General features: G+C 43.9%; 2 protein-coding genes across 3 annotated transcripts in view; one reads left to right on the plus strand and one right to left on the minus strand.

Moving 5' to 3' along the window:
- Nucleotides 1–9,942, minus strand: part of CATIP (ciliogenesis associated TTC17 interacting protein) — a 28,143-nt gene extending 18,201 nt beyond the window's left edge. Inside the window, exon 1 of the mRNA XM_053402192.1 lies at nt 9,862–9,942. The gene's annotated coding sequence lies outside the window, so the exon portion shown is untranslated. The remainder of the gene's footprint in view (nt 1–9,861) is intronic.
- The window catches only part of LOC128420578 (probable hydrolase PNKD), a 36,667-nt gene continuing 18,882 nt past the window's right edge, over nt 4,173–21,957 (plus strand). The window contains exons 1-2 of one of the 2 annotated variants that reach the window (XM_053402219.1): nt 4,173–4,236; nt 4,374–4,466. In XM_053402219.1, coding sequence (XP_053258194.1) covers nt 4,426–4,466 — 41 coding nt within the window. In that variant the 5' untranslated portion in view covers nt 4,173–4,236; nt 4,374–4,425. The other variant, XM_053402211.1, reaches the window with a different exon arrangement.

Genomic DNA, 21,957 nt, shown 5'->3' on the forward strand with positions numbered 1-21,957 from the left:
TCTTCATGATATCGGTGTTGCCATAGAAACAGACAGGCTTCCCACGGGGGGAGGGGTGCACAGAGTAGATTATAAGGGCGACAACAAAATAGAACGAAAGCAAATGAAGCTGAAAAATGGGATGTGAGCCGCAGATGAAGGTGATCTTGAAGAAGCAGCTTTTGAGAATAAGCATAAAAGCTTGCAAGTATTTATTGGGGAAACCATTCATTAAGCCTGACTACTCCCTCCTGCTCTGTGCATATTTATTTTGACCTTGTGCATCTTCCCTGAGATATCAGCGAACACCAGCATACGGGCGAGTCCCGCCTTTGCAGAGAGCTCTGAGCAAATGATGTCAGGATACAGTTTCCAGGAAGCAACTCAGTTCTCAGAGTTTTCTTCCTAGAAGCAAACTCTGCTCACAGTTGGCACTGAAGATTCTGCATCACAAGAAACAAATCCAACAGCCTAAGTTGCATTAAAAATGAATAAAAATGGTATGTATGCATTGTTTGTTCATTCGCGGAGACAGAAACAAACCTTATTGCCACTGTACTGCTGCACCATCTGGTGGCTCAGGCTAGTACAACAGTCAAGGTATGAGGGGGATATTTCTTAATAAGCCTGGAAGAATTTCTGTAATTCTGGTTCTTTTGATTTGACATTTTCCTCAAACAAAGAAGTGCTTTTAGATGTGCCTGACAGTCAATCCTACGATCAGGCAGGGTGAGATGTCCCCGTTCTGTGCTTATATTGTCTCCTTCCTCTGCCCAGCCTACTTTGTAAGAATCTGAAAGGCTCTGTCGTCTAAGAAAGCCTTTCCAAACCTGGCCCTCTCCACCTGATTAGGACTACACTCATCAGCTCCAGCCAGCATGACCTATTGACTGTGCAGAGTGGGGCTGATGGGAATTGCAGAAGAAACAGGTGAGGGCACCCAGGTAGGAAGGCTGGGGTCAGTCTCTAAGCCAGTGAGCAGGGAGCCAGCAGCTTGGAGACTGAGGTAAATGCAAAACAGGTGAGAGATCAGCAAAGGAAGGGGGAGAGAGGTAGAAACAACCGAGTATCATTAGCATAGATATTATTAGTAGTACTGAAAGACTAAGTAAGAGGAACTAATGGATAAAGATAAATAATGAAAAGGGAAAAAAGATAATCCAGTGATCTCCAGGATGATGAAATAATATGAAAAATAGTATTGGATAAATAAGCATGCCACAATCATACAAATATCAAGTTCAAGATAATTGTAGCAAACCATTCAATTCTTGGCACGCTCATGGCATTTAGTGATCCTTTATATATATAAATAAGCTTGAATTTATACACAAACAATTCTTTAGAGGTTGAGTTCACCTCTATGGTTATACCCAAGTGAATGAATGTGCATACAGCACCTTAAAAATAAAATAAAAATATACTGGTAAAAAACAACAATCACTCAAGGTTACTCTTCTCTCCAGAGCTTTACTCTGCCATTTGGTGAGTTTGGTTTTTTAAAAAATAAAGTCTACCAACTGAGCTGTCCCTGCCCTTAAATTGATTACCGTAATTATTGGTATGCATCAAGCACATTAAGGGCTTCCATCAGAAAGTAAATATATGCTTCAACACTTGGATAGGCGGAAGTAAGTATGGCTTCCCTTGGTTATGGTAGTTGTCCTCATAGGCATAGCCAGGATTTACGGTATGTTGGGGGGTGGGCAGGACACCCACCTGTCATCATCCTCTGTCTGGCTCTGTCTAGCAGATTAAGAATTAAATGTCTCAACAACAGTTGTTTTAAATAACTTTCTTTTGACTCCAAGTGCTCAGAAAAATATGTCAAAATCTTTCTACAATTTCTCCTTTAGTTAAGTATTTTTTATTTACTTGATTTAGGGGGGGGCAGCTGCCCCCCACCCCCTGCCTATGTCCATGGTCATCCTTACAGTAGACATGTGGCTGTAGACTACATACATTGTTTTAAATGTGCATTTTATATTTGGCTTCCTTTAGTAATGTTGTCATTTGAAATGCTTACGATAACTTTGTTGTTGTTGACTTTGCTGCTTTAAATGTGCATTCTGTGGTTGACCTCCTTTGCAATGTTTTATTTTAAAATCTTTAAGATAATATTTTTGTTTCCTGTTAATTATGTTGCTTTGAATGTATCCTTTATATTTGACTTTCTTCTGCAATGTTTTCCTCAGGATTGTTTTGTTTGATGCTTTAGTGTAGGTTGAAAACCACTTTGAGATTTTTTTCTTAAAAATATAAAGCTGTATGGAAATGAAATTAATAATAATAACAATAATGTATGCAACAGTCTTGGGAAGGAAAGGACTTAAAAAACCTAGGTATATTTGTTGTTGTTTAGTCGTTTAGTCGTGTCCAACTCTTCGTGACCCCATGGACCAGAGCACGCCAGGCACTTCTGTCTTCCACTGCCTCCCGCAGTTTAGTCAAATTCATGCTGGTAGCTTCGAGAACACTATCCAACCATCTCGTCCTCTGTCATCCCCTTCTCCTGGTGCCCTCCATCTTTCCCAACATCAGGGTCTTTTACTTTACTTTTACTTTTTACTTTAGCGTAAATACTGTTCTGTATTACTGTTCTGCAAATGTGCACTGTGACTCAGAATTAGTGCAATGATTAAACTCACAGGTGTTTGCAAAAACAGCAACAAATCTCTTTTTAAAAATGAAGTGGTGCAGCAGAAAGCAGTGTCCTAACAGTGCAATCCTGTTTACTCAGAAGTAAGGTTTGTTCTCTTCAATGGGTTTAACTCTCAGGTAAGTATGCATAGACTTGTAACCTAAGTTATCAATGAATCGGTACTTACTGGGTAAACTCTGTTTTACATGCTCAAAAATGAGAAGGAAATTTGATGCTATTGACTCTAATTAGTAGGTGTCACAGTGCACACACACTGCCTTTCAAAACTAAAACAAACACACTCATGTGGAGTCAGGGAACTGTAGGAAAATATTACATTGCTCTTTGTGCACCAGGGAAATGCCACTGACTTCTTTACAGGGGAGGAAAGCCCCGCCATTAAAGAGGCTGGGGCAGTAGGTTCAACTTGTCTTTTCAAAGATAATCAGCTGTTTTTATATGCCTTGTCTGATTTGGCTGCACTTTTCATTGTTTTACGATACAGCTGTTCTGTTTTCTTAATTGCGGGTGTATTACAGTTATCTTGGGGAAGAAGGGATTCTCCAACCTGACGTCCTCCAGTTATTGTTGGACCACAGCTCCCATCTTCCTTGGCCATTAAGCCACGCTGCCAGTGATTGGTGGGAGCAGTGGCCCAATACATCTGGAGAAAACAACAGGTTAAAAGCAGGTCAAGGCTGCACATTTATGATGTAATAGGGTAGGATTATAAAGAGACACAGGGAGAGAAAAATGTTTACTTAATCCAGTTTCGCTGTTGTGGAAACGAACCAGATTTGTCATCATATTTTTGCATTTTTATACTGTGATTCTTGAAGGTTGGTATATAAATTGTTAATAATACTAATACCGATGCTTTTTTTCGGGGGGGACGCAGGGGTACACATACCCCTAAACATACTGTGAATCTCTGTACTTTTGTCCATTTACTGTCTTTATTTTTCTTGATTTGAACTAAAAAATGGTGATTTTCTTGAGTCAAAATGAGAGTACCCCTAAGCATTTTTTAAAGAAAAAAAGCACAGACTAATACTACTATCTCAACACATTTATAAAGAGACTGATATACATACATATATATATATATATATATATATATATATATATATATACACACACACACACACACACACACCGTAGTATATATATTCTTCAGATACAAAGAAGTATATATACTTCTTTGTATCTGAAGAAGTGTGCATGCACACGAAAGCTCATACCAAGAACTAACTTAGTTGGTCTTTAAGGTGCTACTGGAAGGAAAAAAAATTTTTGTTTTGACTATGGCAGACCAACACGGCTACCTATCTGTAACACACCGTAGTATATATTTAAAATGACCATAATGCAATTAATGGTTCATGTTTTTGTATCTGTTTAGAAACCAATGAAAAAAATGTTTTGTTTTGAAAGCCCGATGCCTTGGGCTTCTTCATTTACCAGTTCCTTACGCGTCCCGCTAGGGTACCACCGCTGGCATTTACGGCCAGATCCCTCAGGGGGCACTGCATCCCAAGCCGCGCAGGAAGCGGCTCCGGCTCTGGGCCAGACGGCGCTCCGAGGGGGCGGGCCCGGCTGCGTGCTTGGCGCTGGAGGTGGGAGGGCTGTTTTAAAGGCAGGGGCGGGGGGCGGGTCCGATGCTTGCCGCGCTCTCTCCGCAGAGCATGGCTTGGCTGGGCTGGCTGCTGCGGATCCGAGCGCTGCTTGCAACCTTCGCCGCTTCTTCTTGCAGGGCCCTGAGCGGCGCTTTCCACCGGTGCGCGGCCAGGCAGCGCTTTCCCCGAATGCCCATGGCTCTGGCGGGTCCCCTCCTGTTCCGCATCGGGTGAGTTTGGAGACCCGGAGAGGACTCTGCGGCTGGATCCTTCCGATCCGAGGACGAGGAGATCATTTCTCTGATCCGGCGGGTGCTGCAAATGGGGAAGTCTTGCCGAGGTTACTAGGGGGAGGCCTGGTGTTTTTTTAAGGGGTCCCAACGGTTGTATTGTAGCAGAAGGAGATGTCTAGAGCAACGGTTGCATGCGGGGGGGCATCGGGTTTGGGGAGGATCTGTTTGCCTGCTTAGATCTTGCTTTATAATGGAGTGGGAAGAGGATCTGTTAAGATGGGGCGGGGGGAAAGAGCGGGTATGTGCGCGCGCTCGCCGCGCGCTCCTAGATATAACGATGAATTTCGCAAGTGGAATGTCAATATGATTTGGTGGCGATGTTAACGGGCAGCGAGAGTTATGCGGTTTTAAAGATAAGGCAGGTTGCTTTTGGTACGAGGGGAAGCCGGGCTGTACCGATCCGGGGGGCGTCTGTCGGTTTGGAGGACTAGCTAGAACAGTCGTGGACCAAAGTGCCATTAGCCCAGGTATAAGAGTGTAGTGTGTGAAGGAATTTCCTGTGCGATTCTGCGGGAGGTTAATGAAGAGAAGCTTTGAAGCGCTAGAGTTAAAAGTCCCGTCGAGTGGCGGCGCGTATTTGCATTGGCTGTAGGAGAAGCGTGGATCGGTGCCTGCCTCTCTGGAACCCGGTAAATTAATTGGTTTTGGAAGAGAGAAATTTCAGTTGCATGCATTTCATCAGAGGAATATCTATGGAGCCATAATATGCATGCATGCACGCGTGCACTGTTAAGAAATAGCCTTCAGTAGTATATATTGAAATCGGTGAGAGTGCGTGGAAGGTAGACTTGGGATCTACCGGTAGATCTCTGTGATTTGCAGTAGATCCGTTGTTGCTTGACTATAGCAGCAACAACAAAAATGTTTTTCCCACCCAAATTGGGCTGCTGAAGAGAAGAAAGCTAGCCAGGGGTGGACTTTGTGTGTGAAAGGACTGTGAACAGAGTTCACTTCTGGCACAGAAAACAAATGCTTTAGCTGAGAATGTGCTCTGAGGGGCCTTTTTAATTCTAATGGGGCAGATCCAAATGTGCACATGCAATGCACATTTAAATAGCATGACTTCCCTCAAGGAATTCTGGGAACTTTAGTAAAGGGTGTTGAAAGCTGTTGAGAACTGTAGCTTTGTGATGGGGCAACTATAGTTTTCAATATTCTTTGGGGGAAATAATGTGCTGCAAATGTTCACTGTATGTACTTTAAACGTGTACTGTAGATCTCCCTAAGGTACCGTATTTTTCGCCCTATAGGACGCACTTTTTCCCCTCCAAAAATGAAGGGGAAATGTGTGTGTGTCCTATGGGGCGAATACAGGCTTTCGTTGAAGCCTGGAGAGTGAGAGGAGTCGGTGCGCACCGACCCCTCTTGCTCTCCAGGCTTCAGGAAGCTCTGCGCAACCCTCGGGAGACCGGCGCGACTTCGCGCTGGGCTCCCGAGGGTTGCGCAGAGCTGCCTGCGCTCCCGGGCTTCCCAGAGAGCTGCCTGCATTCCGAAGCCTGGGGCGCGCTGAAGAGTGTGCCCGGGCTTCGCGCAGCTCTCCACAAGCCTGGGGAGACCTGCGCGGCTCCCTAGGCTTGCGGATAGCAGGCTGTTCTGGGGGCTGGGGTCGGGGGAAGCTCCGGCTTCCCCCGCGCCAGCCCTGTGTCTGGGGGGGGGGGATAAGTTTTTTTTCTTAATCCCCCCCCCAAAAAAACCTAGGTGCGTCCTATGGGGCGGTGCGTCCTATGGGGCGAAAAATACGGTATATCTTTTGCACCTGGTTTTAGCAAGTAAATCTTGGAGCACTATTTAAAAAGCAGAACCTTACTTAGTGATGCCAGGGGTTGAAACTGGGACTTACTGTATGCAAAGCATGTTCTCTACAGCTGACTGACAGCTCTTCCCTTTATATACTTCTTCAGCCCTTAACTCTGCCTACCCCTGATCTAGGGGACTGTGAGATTTATGTTACAGGTATGCATGATGTAATGCTAAGAATGCCTTTCTGAGGCATAGGATGTTGGCTTGTACTGTGGTGTTTACTGGTAGTTTTGGTCAGAAATTGTTCTTTGTATTAACTTTGCTTTGGAAAAATCCTGTTCCTGTGATGTGGGACTAACAGATGGACAAGGAAAATAGATAATATTTTTTTGCAACCTTATGGTTGCAAAAGAGATTTATGATGTGTATACTTTATGGTTTACTCTGCCTTCAGTTTGCTCCACCACTTGTGTTTGAAGCTGAGCACACAAGATGTTAGCCACAATTCTTATGTATGCTGTAGTTTTTAAAGGAATACTTCTGTTTTGATGCATTTCTCCTCAAACCAGCTTCCATCTGATTTGAAAATGGAAGGTGAGGTGTGTACATTCAAGGCAGCCCTTGCACATGTGCAGACGACAGCTTCATTGAAAATGAGTTTGGAGGGGATGTTACAGGTGCAGGGAGACAAATTGGGTAATGTGTGTTGGGTGAAGACATCCCCACACCTCCCTGGTGTGTACAGCGATGTGAAAATGAAACTTGAAACACAGGGAGAAAATGACCTGTGTGTGTTTTAAGATACCTGAAGGAGCATCTTCACCCCCCTCGTTCAGCCCCGGACCCTGAGGTCCAGCTCCGAGGGCCTTCTGGCAATTCCCTCACTGCGAGAAGTGAGATTACAGGGGACCAGGCAGAGGGCCTTCTCGGTAGTGATGCCCACCCTGTGGAACGCCCTCCAATCAGATGTCAAGGAAATAAACAATGATCTGACTTTTAGAAGACATCTGAAGGCAGCCCTGTTTAGGGATGTTTTTAATGGTTGATGTTTTATCGCTTTATTATTATTATGAATAATATTCTGTTGGGAGCCACCCAGAGTGGCTGGGGTATAAATAAATAAATAAATAAATAAATAAATAAATAAATAATAGATTATTGCTAATATGAGCTGACATCCCCTCCTTTCTGCTATCCTTTTTTTTTTTTAATGGAACAGTAAGTAGTTTGGATAACTGGTTTTCAGGGATTACATCTAAGATTACTTTGGGGGTGGACAGAAGCAGTTGCATCTATGCATGTTGGGGATTGGGGAACAGCCGTAGCTCAGTGGTAGAGCATCTGCTTTGCATTCAGAAGCTCCTGGGTTCAATCCCTGGCAGCTCCAGGTAGGTCTGGGGTTGTCCCCCCATCAAAAACCCAGGAGAGCTGCTGGCAGTCATTGTAAACAAAATTGAGCTAGATGGGTCAGTGGTCCAACTTGGAATGGCACCTTCCTCGATTCCCAAAGAATGTCTGAGTTCTGCGAAGCTCTGATCACTTACCTTTAGCTTGCTACAGAACACTTAATGGACCGTGAAGTTTTTCTTTTGCTCTTCATCCTAGTAGATAAAAATGAGCAGAGCCTTCCACTGCCACAGCTGCATTTTGCCTGCTTTTCTTGGGAATGGTCAGCTGTTTGCAACATCTGACATGTGCGTGATATCCAGAAAGCTCCCTGCTGTTCACAGGAGAGCAGAATGACAGCGGCTGTAGCTTTCTGGGCCCATACAATGCTTGACATGAATGCATATCACGCAGCTTCTGGAGATTCCCATTCATTCGCTATTGGAAATGCTCTGCCTGTGTTTGTGTGTGCGTATTCATTCTTTACAAATCTTTCCATGCTGCCGAGTATGGAGTTACAGAATGGGCCAGAAATTGCAGTCTGCAGGAAGAGAAAGGGTGAGGGGTGATGGTGAGGAAGTGGCACATAAACCAGAAAGGTAGGAAGGGAGAGCACAGAGGCAGAAGGAAAGACTCTTTAGGTTGCTTGAGGAAAAGAACCATGTGCTTTTAGAAACAGAAAGAAGAAAAGGCTTGCAACATCCGCCATGTGGGAGATGACTGTAACGCAGGAAAAAGAGGCTTTCCTTTTTCCTATATCTAATAGTAGGTCTTCCAAGTCCTACATTGCTTAGACATGCTGGTTGGGTCCCCCTCTCTTCACAATTTTTTAATGTACACCAGGGATGGAGAACCTGGCTCCTTCTGATTGTTGTTGGACTCCCAACTCCCAGCCTAGCGATGGTCAAGGGATGACAGATGTTGTTGTCCAGCAATATGTGGAGGCCACAGGTTCTTCATCCCTGATGTACTCGGTGCTAAAAGGTTCTTGCACTGTGAGCAGTGGTGTAGCAAGGTCAGGTGGTACCCGGTGCAGAAAATTTCTTGTCACCCCCCCCCCCCATTGAAATTATTAAAAGAATGAAAAATAAGATACTTGAGGATTGTGGCAAGCAAGCAGCAGTCTTAGTGCCATGCAGAATTCTTTTAAGAGATCTGACATATTTCTTAACTGAGCGAAAGGCTGTTGGCCCATCCATCTCAATGGTGTCTACAGCTGGCAGCTGTTACCCAGTGTTTTAGATGGAGGTGCTTCCACACCCTACTTGGTAGAGTCTGGGATTGGTGTCAGGGGCTGTTTGCATGCAATGCATGTGCTCTGCCACTGAACAGCCCTTCCCCTTAGATACTTCCTCATCCATATCCAAATTTGACACCCTCTCAAAGGAGATGATTTTACTAAAAGTGTTTGAGGGGTTGGTGATGTGTGACTCGGTAGTAACGGAACAGAGGTCAGCCCTGGAACATGTAAGGAAAAGGCGTTGTGAATATGAGAATGCCATCTGCTGAGTGGGGAGGCAGAATGCTTCTGGAAAGAAGATTTAATTCCAGGCAAGGACTTTTTCGCTGCTGCTGGCTTCCTACCTCCCCCTGTACTGATCCAAGTAAATGTGAAGTACCTTTTGTGAACCAGAAAAAAAGATGCTATCATTAAGGGACACTTGAATTGTGCTGTGGTGACATATGCATGTCTCACAGAACTGATGCACCTAACTCTTTGTTGTTGCATCAAAACTCTGAAGCTAGCTGCTAAAACGTTATTGTGAAGGCTTTGTTAAAATCCTGGACCTGTAATCAAAATATCTCATACAAACATAGGAAACTGCCTTACACAGAGTCGGACCAGAAGTGCATATTGCTCAGTATTACCAAAAGTGCTTATTGCTCAGTATTGCAGCAGCTCTCCAGGGTTTCAGACAGGAAGTCTATCCCAGCCCTTCTTGGAAAAGCCAGGGAATGAACCTGGGGTCTTCTGTACATGCAAAGTAGATGTTCTACCACTGAGCTGTGGCTCTTCCCTTTTCACGATAAGGTAGCATTTTTTGTGCAAGTAGGAGGTACTTCAGAAAATAAATAAATCCACAGGCATCTAGAAATGTAATGCTCTGCCTGGGTGATCAGTTATCAGAAGTATAAGTGAGATCTGCAAAAAAAATTTGCGGTATGGGGTGGTGGTGTTTAGGTTTCCATTCACTTCATTCCTCACCTGCAAATTTGTACTTATGCAAATCTTGAGGTTCCTCCAAGCTGGCTGATGCCTTTCTCTCTTTTATGTGGGTGGTTTTGGCTGCCTAAGCAATTATACCCTCAGCTTTCACACCATAATAGTAGGAATGATGCATATATCACTTTTCCTTTGTGCTCTGACCACTTCATGGTATCTTAGTAATCTTTATGATGCTATAAGGCAGGGCAATGTTATTAATACTCGTGCTACAAGTATTAAGGGGAGCTTAAGACTGTGATGGGCTTATCTTGGCATTCTTCCAAGCAAAAGCTTACGTTTTGGGGGTGAGGGAATCACTGGAGCCATAGTAAGTGGTAATGTGTATGCAACCTTGATTTTATTTAAAAACCAAAACCCAATCTGTTGCATTCCAGAGACAAAGCATAAATAAACCCCTTGGAAGAAGGTTTGCTCCCAGGCAGTATAGGATTGTAGTAAAAAAAAGGAGGTCACATGATTATGACTATTTCATTAGATTTAACTCAAAATTTTTCATTAAAGTTAGCTAGACTTGCATCTTCTTTTGCTTCCTTGATGTAATTGTGCACAACCCTGCTAATGAGTTGCTCAAATGCAATGCTTTCATTTTCAGCCAATTCTCGAATGCCTGGCAGTTCTAGTTCTTCATTTCATATACTAATTAGTTTATTCACATGATCAGGCAGAAGGCATGACCTTTCAGAACATAGCATTCTATTCAGTGATGACAAAGAGTGCTGAACTATATGGTGCTTGTGTTGGGAAATTGCCAGATAAGAAGTCCTACTTAACTTGGTTCATTCCGGGAAACATAGCAATAAGACAGAGTCAGAATGTTTCCCCCACCCCAACTGGAAAAAAAGACACCGCTGCACCTGACAGATGGATTTGGGAATCTCCTGCTGCTGTAAAGAGATGTCAACTGGAAAGCCTTGGCCTTGCATGTTAATGCAATGAATTATATGGAGTGGCAGGACAGGCTGTGCCTGCCTGCTCTTAAAGGAGGGTGTGTGCACATGTGGCCCTAGGGACGTTCACACAGGCCTACAACCTGACTTCTTCAGTACTGGCGATCAGTGTAATAAAGTCTTGAGCCACTATAATAGATGCCTGCTCATTTCTGAACCTGCCCAGCAGCTGAGATCATCACCAGTGAACCTACTGGGATGCCCCTTACTTTAGAGAGAACCAGTGGTGTAGTGGTCCAGGAGGGTTGCATAGGGCCAAAGACCTATTACTGTTTCTGCAGCAGAGTCCCTGCCTCCATCACCCTATCAGCATGATAGGGGAGAAGATATTGGAGCACGCCAAATCATTTTCCAAGCATAGGCACAGAAAATAGTAGATCTAGCTGATCATGGAGACTTGCATGCCATTGCTTGTTACGGTGCTTGTTTATTATGATTGTACAATGAGAAGATCATTATATAATCTTTCAAGCTTGTGACTGTCATAAAGGGACCCTGTAGTTCTGTCACTAACCTACTAGAGGAAAGACTTTTGTCACTGTCCCCTTACTTGTAGAACTTTCTCCAAGAGGAGATCTCCTTGCCATCTTTGTCTAAGAACCAGGTGAGGCCTATCTTGTTTACTGGGCTTCTGCTGAATTAAATTGTTCTTGTTGAACTTTTACTTCTGGTTTTTCTTTTGGGCTAGGGTTGGTCAGCCAACTGCTGAGTCACTGCTGCTTTTATTGGTCTCTTTGTCTTCTGGCATGCTTTTGGAATTCACCTCTTGCTTGATTTATTTCTTTTTGATTATACTGGTGTCGTTAGGAGGCTTTATTAAGCTGCCTTGGATGCCAGCTTAGGGCAGTAAAAGTGGTATGCAATTCCTCTTCACCCCAGTATATCAATCATTCAACAGGTGACTATTTACACAAGCATGTTCTTGATTGTGGCCAAATAATGAGCTGTCATTTGATTGGTGACTCAAGCCTACTTAATTTAATTATAAATATGCTGCATGGTGGGAAAGCATACAAGTACTCTAGACACCTGGTATTATCTGAGCAGGCTTGGGATGAAGATGTTGCTATCCACTTCACAACAGTGAGAAGTCCTAGGAATGACACCCCGGAGGAAAAAAGTTTTCCCAAGCAGTTTTATAAAGAAGCACTGGGTTAAGCGTTCCTCAAACAGCCTTAGGAACCATTTTTTATTTGTATGGTTGCTTTCCCTTTCTTCATTTTCCTCTTTAGCAAAGTTTCCCCAATCATGTTTATGCCACAGAAGAAAATAGACAGGTATTTGCAAGTTTTCTGCTGTGGAGCAGATTGCAACTTGTGGGGGGTGAGGGTGGCTGGGGAATTTAGACTGGAGAAAATCAGTGTTCTGGGATGGAGTGTTAAATCCCACTTCTGCAATCCAATTTGGGTAGGGTAGCCAGATTTGAGAGGACAGGGTTCCTATCTCTTTGTGTGTAGTAGAGGAAATTTAAGCACATTGTAGCTTCTACACCTGCTGAAATTCCCTCTTCTATAGAACTCTTAAAAGTGCAGGAGTCCTGTCCTCTCCCCCCTTACTCTGGCCATTCAAAATATTTGCGGCCTTCTGGCTGCTTTTAGGTTACAATTAAAACAGCCAGAGATCCAATTGCAGATGGTTTATGTCCTTGTTTTAGTCCTGACAAAGCCCTGGAAATCTGTCTTTCCTTATAGCTGATAAGATTCTGGATTTTGCAACTCTGCTCCATAGCATGTGGTTTTTAAATCTGAACCACCAATGCTCTGCTTTGCAAATACTGTATTTTGTTGTCTGCAGCTATTATACTAGGGGGCCCAACTACCGTATTTTTCGCCCCATAGGATGCACCGGCCCATAAGACGCACCTAGTTTTTTTGGGGGGAAATAAAGAAAAAAAAATATTCCCCCCCCCCCAGGTGCGGGGCTGGGGCGGGGGAAGCCCGAGCTCCCCCCAACCCCAGCCCCCAGAACAGGCTGCTATCCGCTAGCCATGGGAGAGCCGCGCAACTTCACGCGGCTCTTCCACGGCTAGCGGAGCGCTGCGCGAAGCCCCAAGCTTGGGGCGTGCTGAGCTCAGCGCGCCCCAAGCTTCTGGGTGCAGGCAAGCTCTCTGCTAGCCGTGGGAGAGCTGCGTCTCCCACGGCTAGCGGATAGCTTCCTGAAGCCTGGAGAGCGAGAGGGGTCGGTGCGCACCGACCCCTCTCGCTCTCCAGGCTTCAGCGAAAGCCTGCATTCTCCCCATAGGACGCACAGACATTCCCCCTTCATTTTTGGAGGGGAAAAGGTGCGTCCTATAGGGCGAAAAATACGGTACATGTTGCAAATGCTTCTGATGAAGCCCCCTGACTGAGTACTTTAATATGAAGCTGCCTTAGGAAATTATAGTTTTAAGAAGTGGTGTGGCAGTACCCTAAGGTGCTTTTCTTCTGTGGGATACCAGATGTGAATTTATTTACAAGGCTAAATCACATGGCTAAGCTTCAACAAACACGAGGAGGCAGGTGTTAGGCATTTTATAGTATATTCATACACTCATGGACACACAACTTGAAATCTGTTTACCAAAAGTAAGACTGACTGGGTTCCTTCCAGCTTTCTTTATAGATAGCATACTTAGGATGTCACTTTTACTTCTGCAGTTTTTGTTTTATTAAAAGCCTGGTTAAGTTTTCTCGGGGGTTTCCAGACTGTCACAATTTTTGGTTGAGATTCAGTCAATATACCAACTAATTAGGATTGTGCAATTACAGTTGATAGGAAGGTCTTGCACAACAAATCGTCTTCCCCAAAAGATCTAACTTCCTGCAATAAGGCACATGGCGAGAAAATTCCATGGAAAGCGTGGGATAGCACTGACTTTGACACACCACCATATAACCTCCCCACAAACAAATCATGAGGGACGCTCACTATAATAGCCAACATTGCATAAAACCTCCCTGCATAAAAACAGGGTGACTGTTCAGTGAACACTTCATTCAGAAGCACCCCTAGTTGCCCGAAAGGCACCGTTTCTATAAAACATTGCTGCAGGAAGGAAATGCATCCAGTCTGCATGTTTTGCTTGTGCCTCCATGACCTGAAAAACAGAATTGTCTGAACAAGCCTCCTCAGCACACCATTGTGTATCTCCCCTGCCTTTACGTTCCCTGGCCTCCTAGTTCTCTCTTCCACTCTTCCCCTTCTCCCTTTCCATGATTAAAGCCTGAAATATTATTAGTAGTGTGGACTCTTTGAGTCTTTGAAGTTCGGCACAGTGAGTGCCTTGGGCTGATGTAAATAACTCTGAATACAAAACTTGCGCCTCTGTGACATTTAAGTCCTTGGAAATAGGGCTTAGCTCTTGAGCATGTATACAGTGCTTTTTCTCCCCGCCTCACAACCATAGCTACTATGGTATAGTAGTGGACAGAATGGTCAACTGAAGCTGTGTACACATTACCATTTCCTCTGGCTCCAGTGTGCTCCCACCGCTGTTGTTTGAAGCCAGGTACACATTATGTTAGCCATAGCCACAAGCCTTAAGTATCCTGTAGTTTCTGCTCCTGTCTGATGCACTTTCTTTCAAAGCAGCCCCTATCCAATTTGGAAACGTAAGCTGAGGCACGCACATTATCATGGCAGCCATTGTGCAGGCACAGATGACAGCTTCAGTGAGTTGGAGTTCATTGTGGGGAAACAAATTGGGTAATGTACATCAGGTGAAGGCCACCCCAACCCATCTTTATTGTGTACAGCAATGTAAAAAAGCAACTTGAAACACTCTGGGGGGAAACAACCGTGGTGTGTTTTAAGCCACTAATGTGTACTTAGCCTTAGATCACAGGGAGAGGGGCAGGGTCAAAAAGCTGATTTTGGGCTCTCCATATCTCAGGATGCTGTGCTCACACAGGGTTGTTTGAAGGATGGCTAACCTTTGCCTCTTCCTGATGTTGTTGGACTACAACTCAGACTTTCCTAACCACTGACACTCTGGCTGGGGCTGATGAGAGCTGGCGTCCGAAACATCTGGAGGAAACAGCTTGCCTGTTTTCAACTTAATAAAAGGGCTAGGGGGAAGACTATATGTACTGCCGTATTCAGTGTTGCAACCACCACCTCCTCAACTTGTCCTTGGAGGAAGCACAGGAGTAAAAGGGGGGTAGGGCGGGGAGAATTATATGCTGCCTTGTAACTCAGTTGACAGGGCAGATTGCAAGAAGAAGAGGAAGAAGAAGAAGAAGAGGAAGAAGAAGAGGAAGAAGAAGAGGAAGAAGAAGAAGAAGAAGAAACACATTGAAATACAATAAAGCAGATCCTCAATAACACACATAAAAGCAGTAAAAAACGATGTCAAACATTAAACAAATTAGACCTGGAACTCATAAAAGGGTCTTTGAAGGGAGGAAATGTACTTTGAATGTGCCTCAAAGTGTGTACACTTAAGAGCTCCTTCCTTCAGTAATAAAGAACCAACACTTGAACCGCTTGCAGCACCACTTACTCTGGAAATTACACACTGGTGAGACTGCTAGCTGTCTTTCTCTGAAAAAAACAAAACCCCCAAACATTAGAAAGCATATTTCTGCGTGTCTTGTTGCCAAGGTACCCAGCTTGCGTTGTTGGTTGTCTGCCAGGCTGCTGGAATTTCATCTAATGCTTTTAAATGCTTAACGTGGAGGGACTTTGCTCCTTCTGACTCCTCTTTCTCTAAAGTCAATAAGGTGTTGGGGGGGGGGGAGAGAGAATGAGCCTTTTGATCCTAATCTTCTGTGTGTTTGGACTTTTGGAGGTGCAGTGCAACGACCTCAGGCAGTGAGGGGGAAATAGAGTGGAACGAAAGATTCTCCCTAGTCTGCTAGAAACATTTCCAGGGAGCAATTTTGATTTGTGCTCTGTGCAGGACAGTGGGGCTGAAGAAAGATAAGCCCAAGCTTGTCATCAGTGCAGTAGGCCGGATGGTTTGAAGCTGCAGTGTTGGCTGATCAAGATGCTGACTGTGTCGCTGTCGCCTGCTTAATTGCTGTCAAATGCCATTGCACCGCAGTGAACAGGCTCCTTGAGGGTGGCTATTGCTGACAGTTCTCGGGTGCTGCGTTATTCTTTATTATTATTGAATTGAGAGGGGGAGAAAGATTACAGTTCTTATGCTATGTTATACAAAAATATACGCTAATCAAACAAAAATACTAAATAATAACAAAAGAGATATTACACCCAAGTGACTTCCCTCCCCCACTACTCTACATTCTTTATTCTTTAACATCTTATTGACATTGCGTCTTATATATCTTATCCCTGATATTCCTAGTATATTAATTTTATTTATTTCTACTTTACATACTTAGTCTATGCATATCAACATGTTATCCTTAGAGCAGTGTTTTTTCATACAATCCTCAAAACATTGCCATTCCGACTTTAGTTTCTGATTTGTCTGATGTCTTATGGCTGCTGTTAACTTCGCCATTTCTATAAATTCACACAATTTACATATCCAGTCTTCCTTTGTGGGGATACTATCTCCTTTCCAGTTTTTTGCAAGTTATAGTCTGACTGCGGCTGTGGCATATAAAAATAGTATTTTCTTATCCTGTGGGATATCCTTTCCGACAATACCCAATAAGTACGTCTCTGGCTTCTTTTCTATAGAGGTTTTAAACATCTTTTTTAACTCTTCATGAATACATCCCCAGAATATTTTGACTTTTTTGCAGCCCCACCATACATGAATCATAGTCACCTCCATGTTATTACATTTCCAACATAAATTGGATTTTAACTTATATATCTTGGTGAGTTTGGAAGGCGTCATGTGCCACCTATAAAACATTTTCATTAGGTTTTCTTTAATGGTATAACAGGCGGTAAACCTAATATCCGACCTCAAGAGCCTTTCCCACTGATCTATCTGTATTGTATGGCCAGTGTCTTGGGCCCATTTGACCATTACTTCTTTTATTTCTTCATCTTTTAGGTCCTATTCCAATATCAAATCATAAGTTCTGGATAATACTTTCTTATTGTTTTTTAATAATACTTTTTGTAGTTAAGATTCTTCTTTCCCAAAACTTGTTTTTTTATCCGAATTAAAAGCGTTATTCTTGCTATGCTGTTTCGTGTGTTTAAGCGGCTCTTGAGTTTAACAGTGGAGAGACTGTGTTCCATCGGTACAGGTGGGGGCTTTTTAGTTCTACAAAGGGCTTTGCTTTGGTTTTTCTCCCACCCACCTGCTTAAGCTGCCTTTCCATCTGCATGTACTCCGTACCATTAAACATTGCAGCTTCTGGGGAAATGTACGTCTTAGAAATGTAACCTTTGCTTTGAGAGTCAGGGGTTCAAGTTTCAGATATTGGGTGAAGAGGGAGACATCTGCGACAGTGGAGCAAGATTCTCAGCACTCTCGGATGTACAGTGGTGCCCCGCAATACGAATGCCTCGCAAGACGGAAAACCCGCTAGACGAAAGAGTTTTCCGTTTTGGAGGTGCTTCGCAAAACGAATCTCCTATGGGCTTGCTTCGCAAGACGAAAATGTCTTGCGAGTTCCTGTGGGTTTTTCCCCCCTCCCCCCCTTTTTCTAAGCCGCTAAGCCGCTAAAAGCCGCTAATAGCGCTAATCCGCTAATCCGTCAATGGGCTTGCTTCGCAAGACGAAAAAACCGCTAGACGAAGAGACTCGCAGAACGGATTCTTTTCGTCTTGCGAGGCACCACTGTAGTCACGATCAAATTAAATGGCAAGATAGTATTTTTGAGGTCATACATTTTTATACTTCGTAATAGCCATAGCAATGTTTTAACATGGATCCAATAGTAAATCTCCCACTGTTTCATTTTAAATGCAGAGTGTTATGTCTTTCACATGCTTATAATAGCTTAGATTTAAAAGTTTATAATGTCGGTCATCTTGTGATGCAGCCAGTGAGTTGGTTATAAATATAGATGTTCCTGAGGAATAATTGCACAGGGCAGTGCCCACCCCACCCTAAATGGCTCCATTGGTGTAAAGTACTAATTCAGAATTAGAGGCCAGGCGGTGATGATGACAGACATTGCAGTTTCAGTCATCCCTCCCTGGCTGTAGGGCTCAGAGCACTATGATGTTTGGGCTCCCCACAATTTGGTGCGGGGTTTTTAATTACTTTCTTGCCTCTGTAGAGGGCCTCATGCCTTCAACACTTGAGGCTAGGAACCTGGTGTATTTTCCCCAGTCTCGTGTTAATGCTGTAGCTACTGTGTAAGCTCAAAAAAAAAAAAAGTATTAATTTTTAATCCATTTTTAAAATGGATTGCGAGAAAGTGCAGTTCCATTGAAATGGGTGGGTCATAAGCACACTTACTTTTCATTTTATGTATTTTAAAAATAGATTCATACCCCACCTTTCCGGACAAAAAGAAACTCTCAAGGAGGGCTTACAAGAATTCTAGTGCATCTAACGGCTGCCCATGCATCCAGTTTTATCACGCTGCCCACATAATGTTATCACCATCATAAATGCCAGCCTGTACTTTTTAAAATCCCCATTTCCTCTTTTTGCAGAAAACTCTTATAGTGGACATCTGAGGCCACTGCTGGTGTGGAAACACGCTAAGGCATTTTTGCGGGTGGGCAGATCTGTGGTGGTGATTTAGTGGGTGGTTTCTATCACCACACTCAAACTTTTGTTTGCTCCTCACCTGAACAAAACCTTGCCATTCTGTATCTGGCAGCCTTAAAGATACGAGTGCGTCTTTTCTCACCCATTGGTGCATGCTAAAGCACCCAGTTCTGAGGAACTATACTGCAACCTTGTATGACCAATATGAGGAGAGTTTTTGCATACTTAATTTTGGTTCACTGGTCTCAGTTGACTGCCTGTTGTTTTAGTACTGATTTTCACACACAAACAAATTGCACAGTGGTAAAGAGTAGGCATGGAAAATTTTGCTTTGGGTTTTGAGAAGGAGAAAATTCTGTGGAAATCAGTATCACAAGTCCCACTAGAAGCTGCTGCAGCAGTTGGCACAAACTTCCGTAGATTGTTAAATGCTGGTTTCAGCTTGCCTCCTAAAGGCAGTTAGTTACTCTTGCCTCTTTCCTTTTGGTGAAGAGGTTTCTGTTCTGGCAAATGGTACACATTTCAATGATCTTGGCCTAAGAATTATTACTATTATTTAATCTCTTTTAGCCTCTGTTTTGTTTGCAGTATGCAAAGAATGTGTTGGCATTATCCCTTGATTGCAGTGTAGCATAAGTGCGCAATTTACATTCCTCCCATCGGACATAGCTTAGGAGATGGTGTTTAAATCCACCCTTCTGGCTGTCATCAGACATATGAAGAAAGACACACTGACATGGTAATCCTAGAGCGAACTGTGCATTCTTATATATTTACCATGGCTTGATGTATGTCTTCTGCCCTGCCCACTTGCATTGATCTGGCCTTCATTTCCACCTTCGGTTTCTGCTCAAGCCTGGGGGGGTTTGGAGGTGGGTGGCAGCCCTTCACAGCAGGGACACAGTGCTCACTTTATAATCCTACATCTAGTTAGCCATCTGTTTCATTAGCATCATGCGTAAGTTCCTCCCTCCCAGCCTGTTCTGCCACGTCTGTTTTCTGTGCTACAGAAAGGGACTTGGTTAGGAACATAAGTGGAGCTCTGCTGCATCAGACCAAGGGTCCATCTAGGTTTGGCCTCTTGTTTCTGATGGAGGTCAGCCAAGGGCTTCTAACAAGCCCTTAAGCAGGGCATGAGGGCAATAAGGAGCTCCCTCCATCTTCGTTGCTCCCTAACAGCTGATAGCCAGTGGTATTCTGTCTCTGAAATGGAGGTCTTGTTTAGCTATCATTTGACAAATCTTCTTTTAAACCCACCTAATCCAGGGCCCATCACATATGCCATAAGACAGTAAGTTATAATAATACTGCTAAAAACGGTAAAGGTAAAGGATCCCTGACAGTTAAGTCCAGTCACAGATGACTCGGGTTGCGGCGCTCATCTCGCTTTACAGGCCGAGGGAGCTGGCGTTTGTCCGCTCTGCAGACAGTTTTTCCAGGTCATGTGGCCAGCATGACTAAGCTGCTTTTGGCACAATGAACACCGAAACCAAAGCAGTGCACGGAAACACCATTTACCTTTTCACCGGAGCGGTACCTATTTACTTGCACTTTTTGGCATGCTTTTGAACTGCTAGGTTGGCAGGAGCAGGAACCGAGCAATAGGAGCTCACCCCATCGTGGGGATTTGAACCGCCAACCTTCTGATCGGCAAGCCCAAGAGGCTCAGTGGTTTAGACCACAGCGCCTCCCTCTCTTCAAAGGGAGCATACATAGGATTCCTACGAGGTCTCTGTGCACACACCAGACCCACAACACCTTGTTGTTCTAACCGCTGCCTACAGACCCTTCAATGAATAACTTCCTTCTGCCACCATGTTGACATCCATCTGTCTCAAGAGACAATGGCATGTGCCTCTTGGGGTGAAATCAAACCGCTGGAGAATCACAGTGCCTTAAATTCATCCCAACAATAGCAGTAAGTAGAAGATAATGCGGTAATGCTTAGTAATCATATTGTATCATTAGTGGTGTTTAGATCAGCACAGATATGAGTGATTTATTTGCAAAAGGTATAACAGATGTGGGTTGCTAAGTGATCAATACAGTTGTCATTGTGATCTGCATGAAGGAAGCCCCCGCCCCGCCTCCCGCCTATCACTCAAAGCAGTTCTCCTGCATTTGCAGACTCAGTGGTGGAAGAAACATGGCTTTTTCTCTCCTTCCATCTCTGTGGCAGGGTAGGCTGTGTAATGAGTTCTAGACCCTGCTCAGTGTTACGGGAATGTTATTTGCTTCCAGAAAAAAAGCAGTTTGCAGATAATACAGAAATGAGCACTAAACCTGCACTATGATCCATTATTGTTCTGGAAGTGGCTTTTACGTCATGTGAAAGCTCAGATATAATGTAGAAATCAACAGTTAGGGAAACGTCAGGAATAAACTGGATTAAACTGCAGCCTTACGTTTCCTTTGGATAAGGAATACTGGAGACTTATGGTGCCCTCTCATCAGTGTTTGTGTTACTTACAAATGCATAAGCAGAGCACACGGGCTCTCCTACAATGCAGGAGATCTTCTCAGAGTGAGAGAGATGCTTCACTTTCAGTCGACTTGCAACTCTCCCTGTCCTTCTCTAAATTTAAAATACTATCAAGCTTTCTTTCTCTCACACAATCTGCCAAGCACTTGGCTTGGATCCAGTCCCTCCAGATGTGCTTCATATGTAGGGAATCATCCATAGCCATTAAAGCAAGGCTAAGGAACCTGTAGCCATCCAGATGTGGTTGGACTCCCTGACCACTGAGCATGCTGGCTGTGGGGACTGATAGGAATCTAACAGCACCGGAGGGCCATCAGTTCCCATCCCCTCCATTAAGGCAATGATAGTATTGGTGTTCACTATTTGACAAAACAACCAGGCACTGTAGTCAAGCGAAAAATATGGTGATTCAAAGGAATTGAGCCTGGGCAAGTTCATAAAAGCAACTTGTTCTCAGAAAGGGTGTGTTGGTCTCCAGTCTAGGTCCAGGCAGCTTGTAGCTCTTCCTGGAGAAGAGGGCAAGTTGACAGGTTATTGACAGGTTACCAAAACAAAAAGACTATGTGGGTGGAAGATAAGTGGGGGTGGTGGATATATGCCAAGATTGCACTGGCTTTCTATTGAGCTTGCTTAGCGTCCTCCTCCTTGGTGGGACATAATACTTCCTGTGAATCAGCCACTGTTGACGTTAAAGAAAAAAGAATCCACTAAGATGAGGAAACCCCATGGAATGATGGGGCTGCAGCAATTTTAACCCTGTCTCTCCTCTCCCCAATTATAAAAGGCTTGTGAGTAAATTCATATCAATTTGATTTGCCGGAAAGGTGGAACCAGCATAGTTTGTTATATAAAGCTATTCTGACAACTGAATTGAAATCAAATACTGAGCAGACGTTTTTAATGCTGAAGTGTGCTTTTACAGATCCTTCATTTGCAGTGTCCCATCTGCAGTAGTGTGGCACAGTTGCTGAATTGTGAAGCCTCTGCCCCAGATTTGCTAGGTGGTTTTAGGCAAGCCGCTATTTCTTAGCTTTGGTCTGCCTTATCTGTGGAATGGGGATAATAGACTGATC

Source organism: Podarcis raffonei, chromosome 1 (assembly GCF_027172205.1).
Source record: "Podarcis raffonei isolate rPodRaf1 chromosome 1, rPodRaf1.pri, whole genome shotgun sequence".
NCBI classification, from domain to species: Eukaryota; Metazoa; Chordata; class Lepidosauria; order Squamata; family Lacertidae; genus Podarcis; species Podarcis raffonei.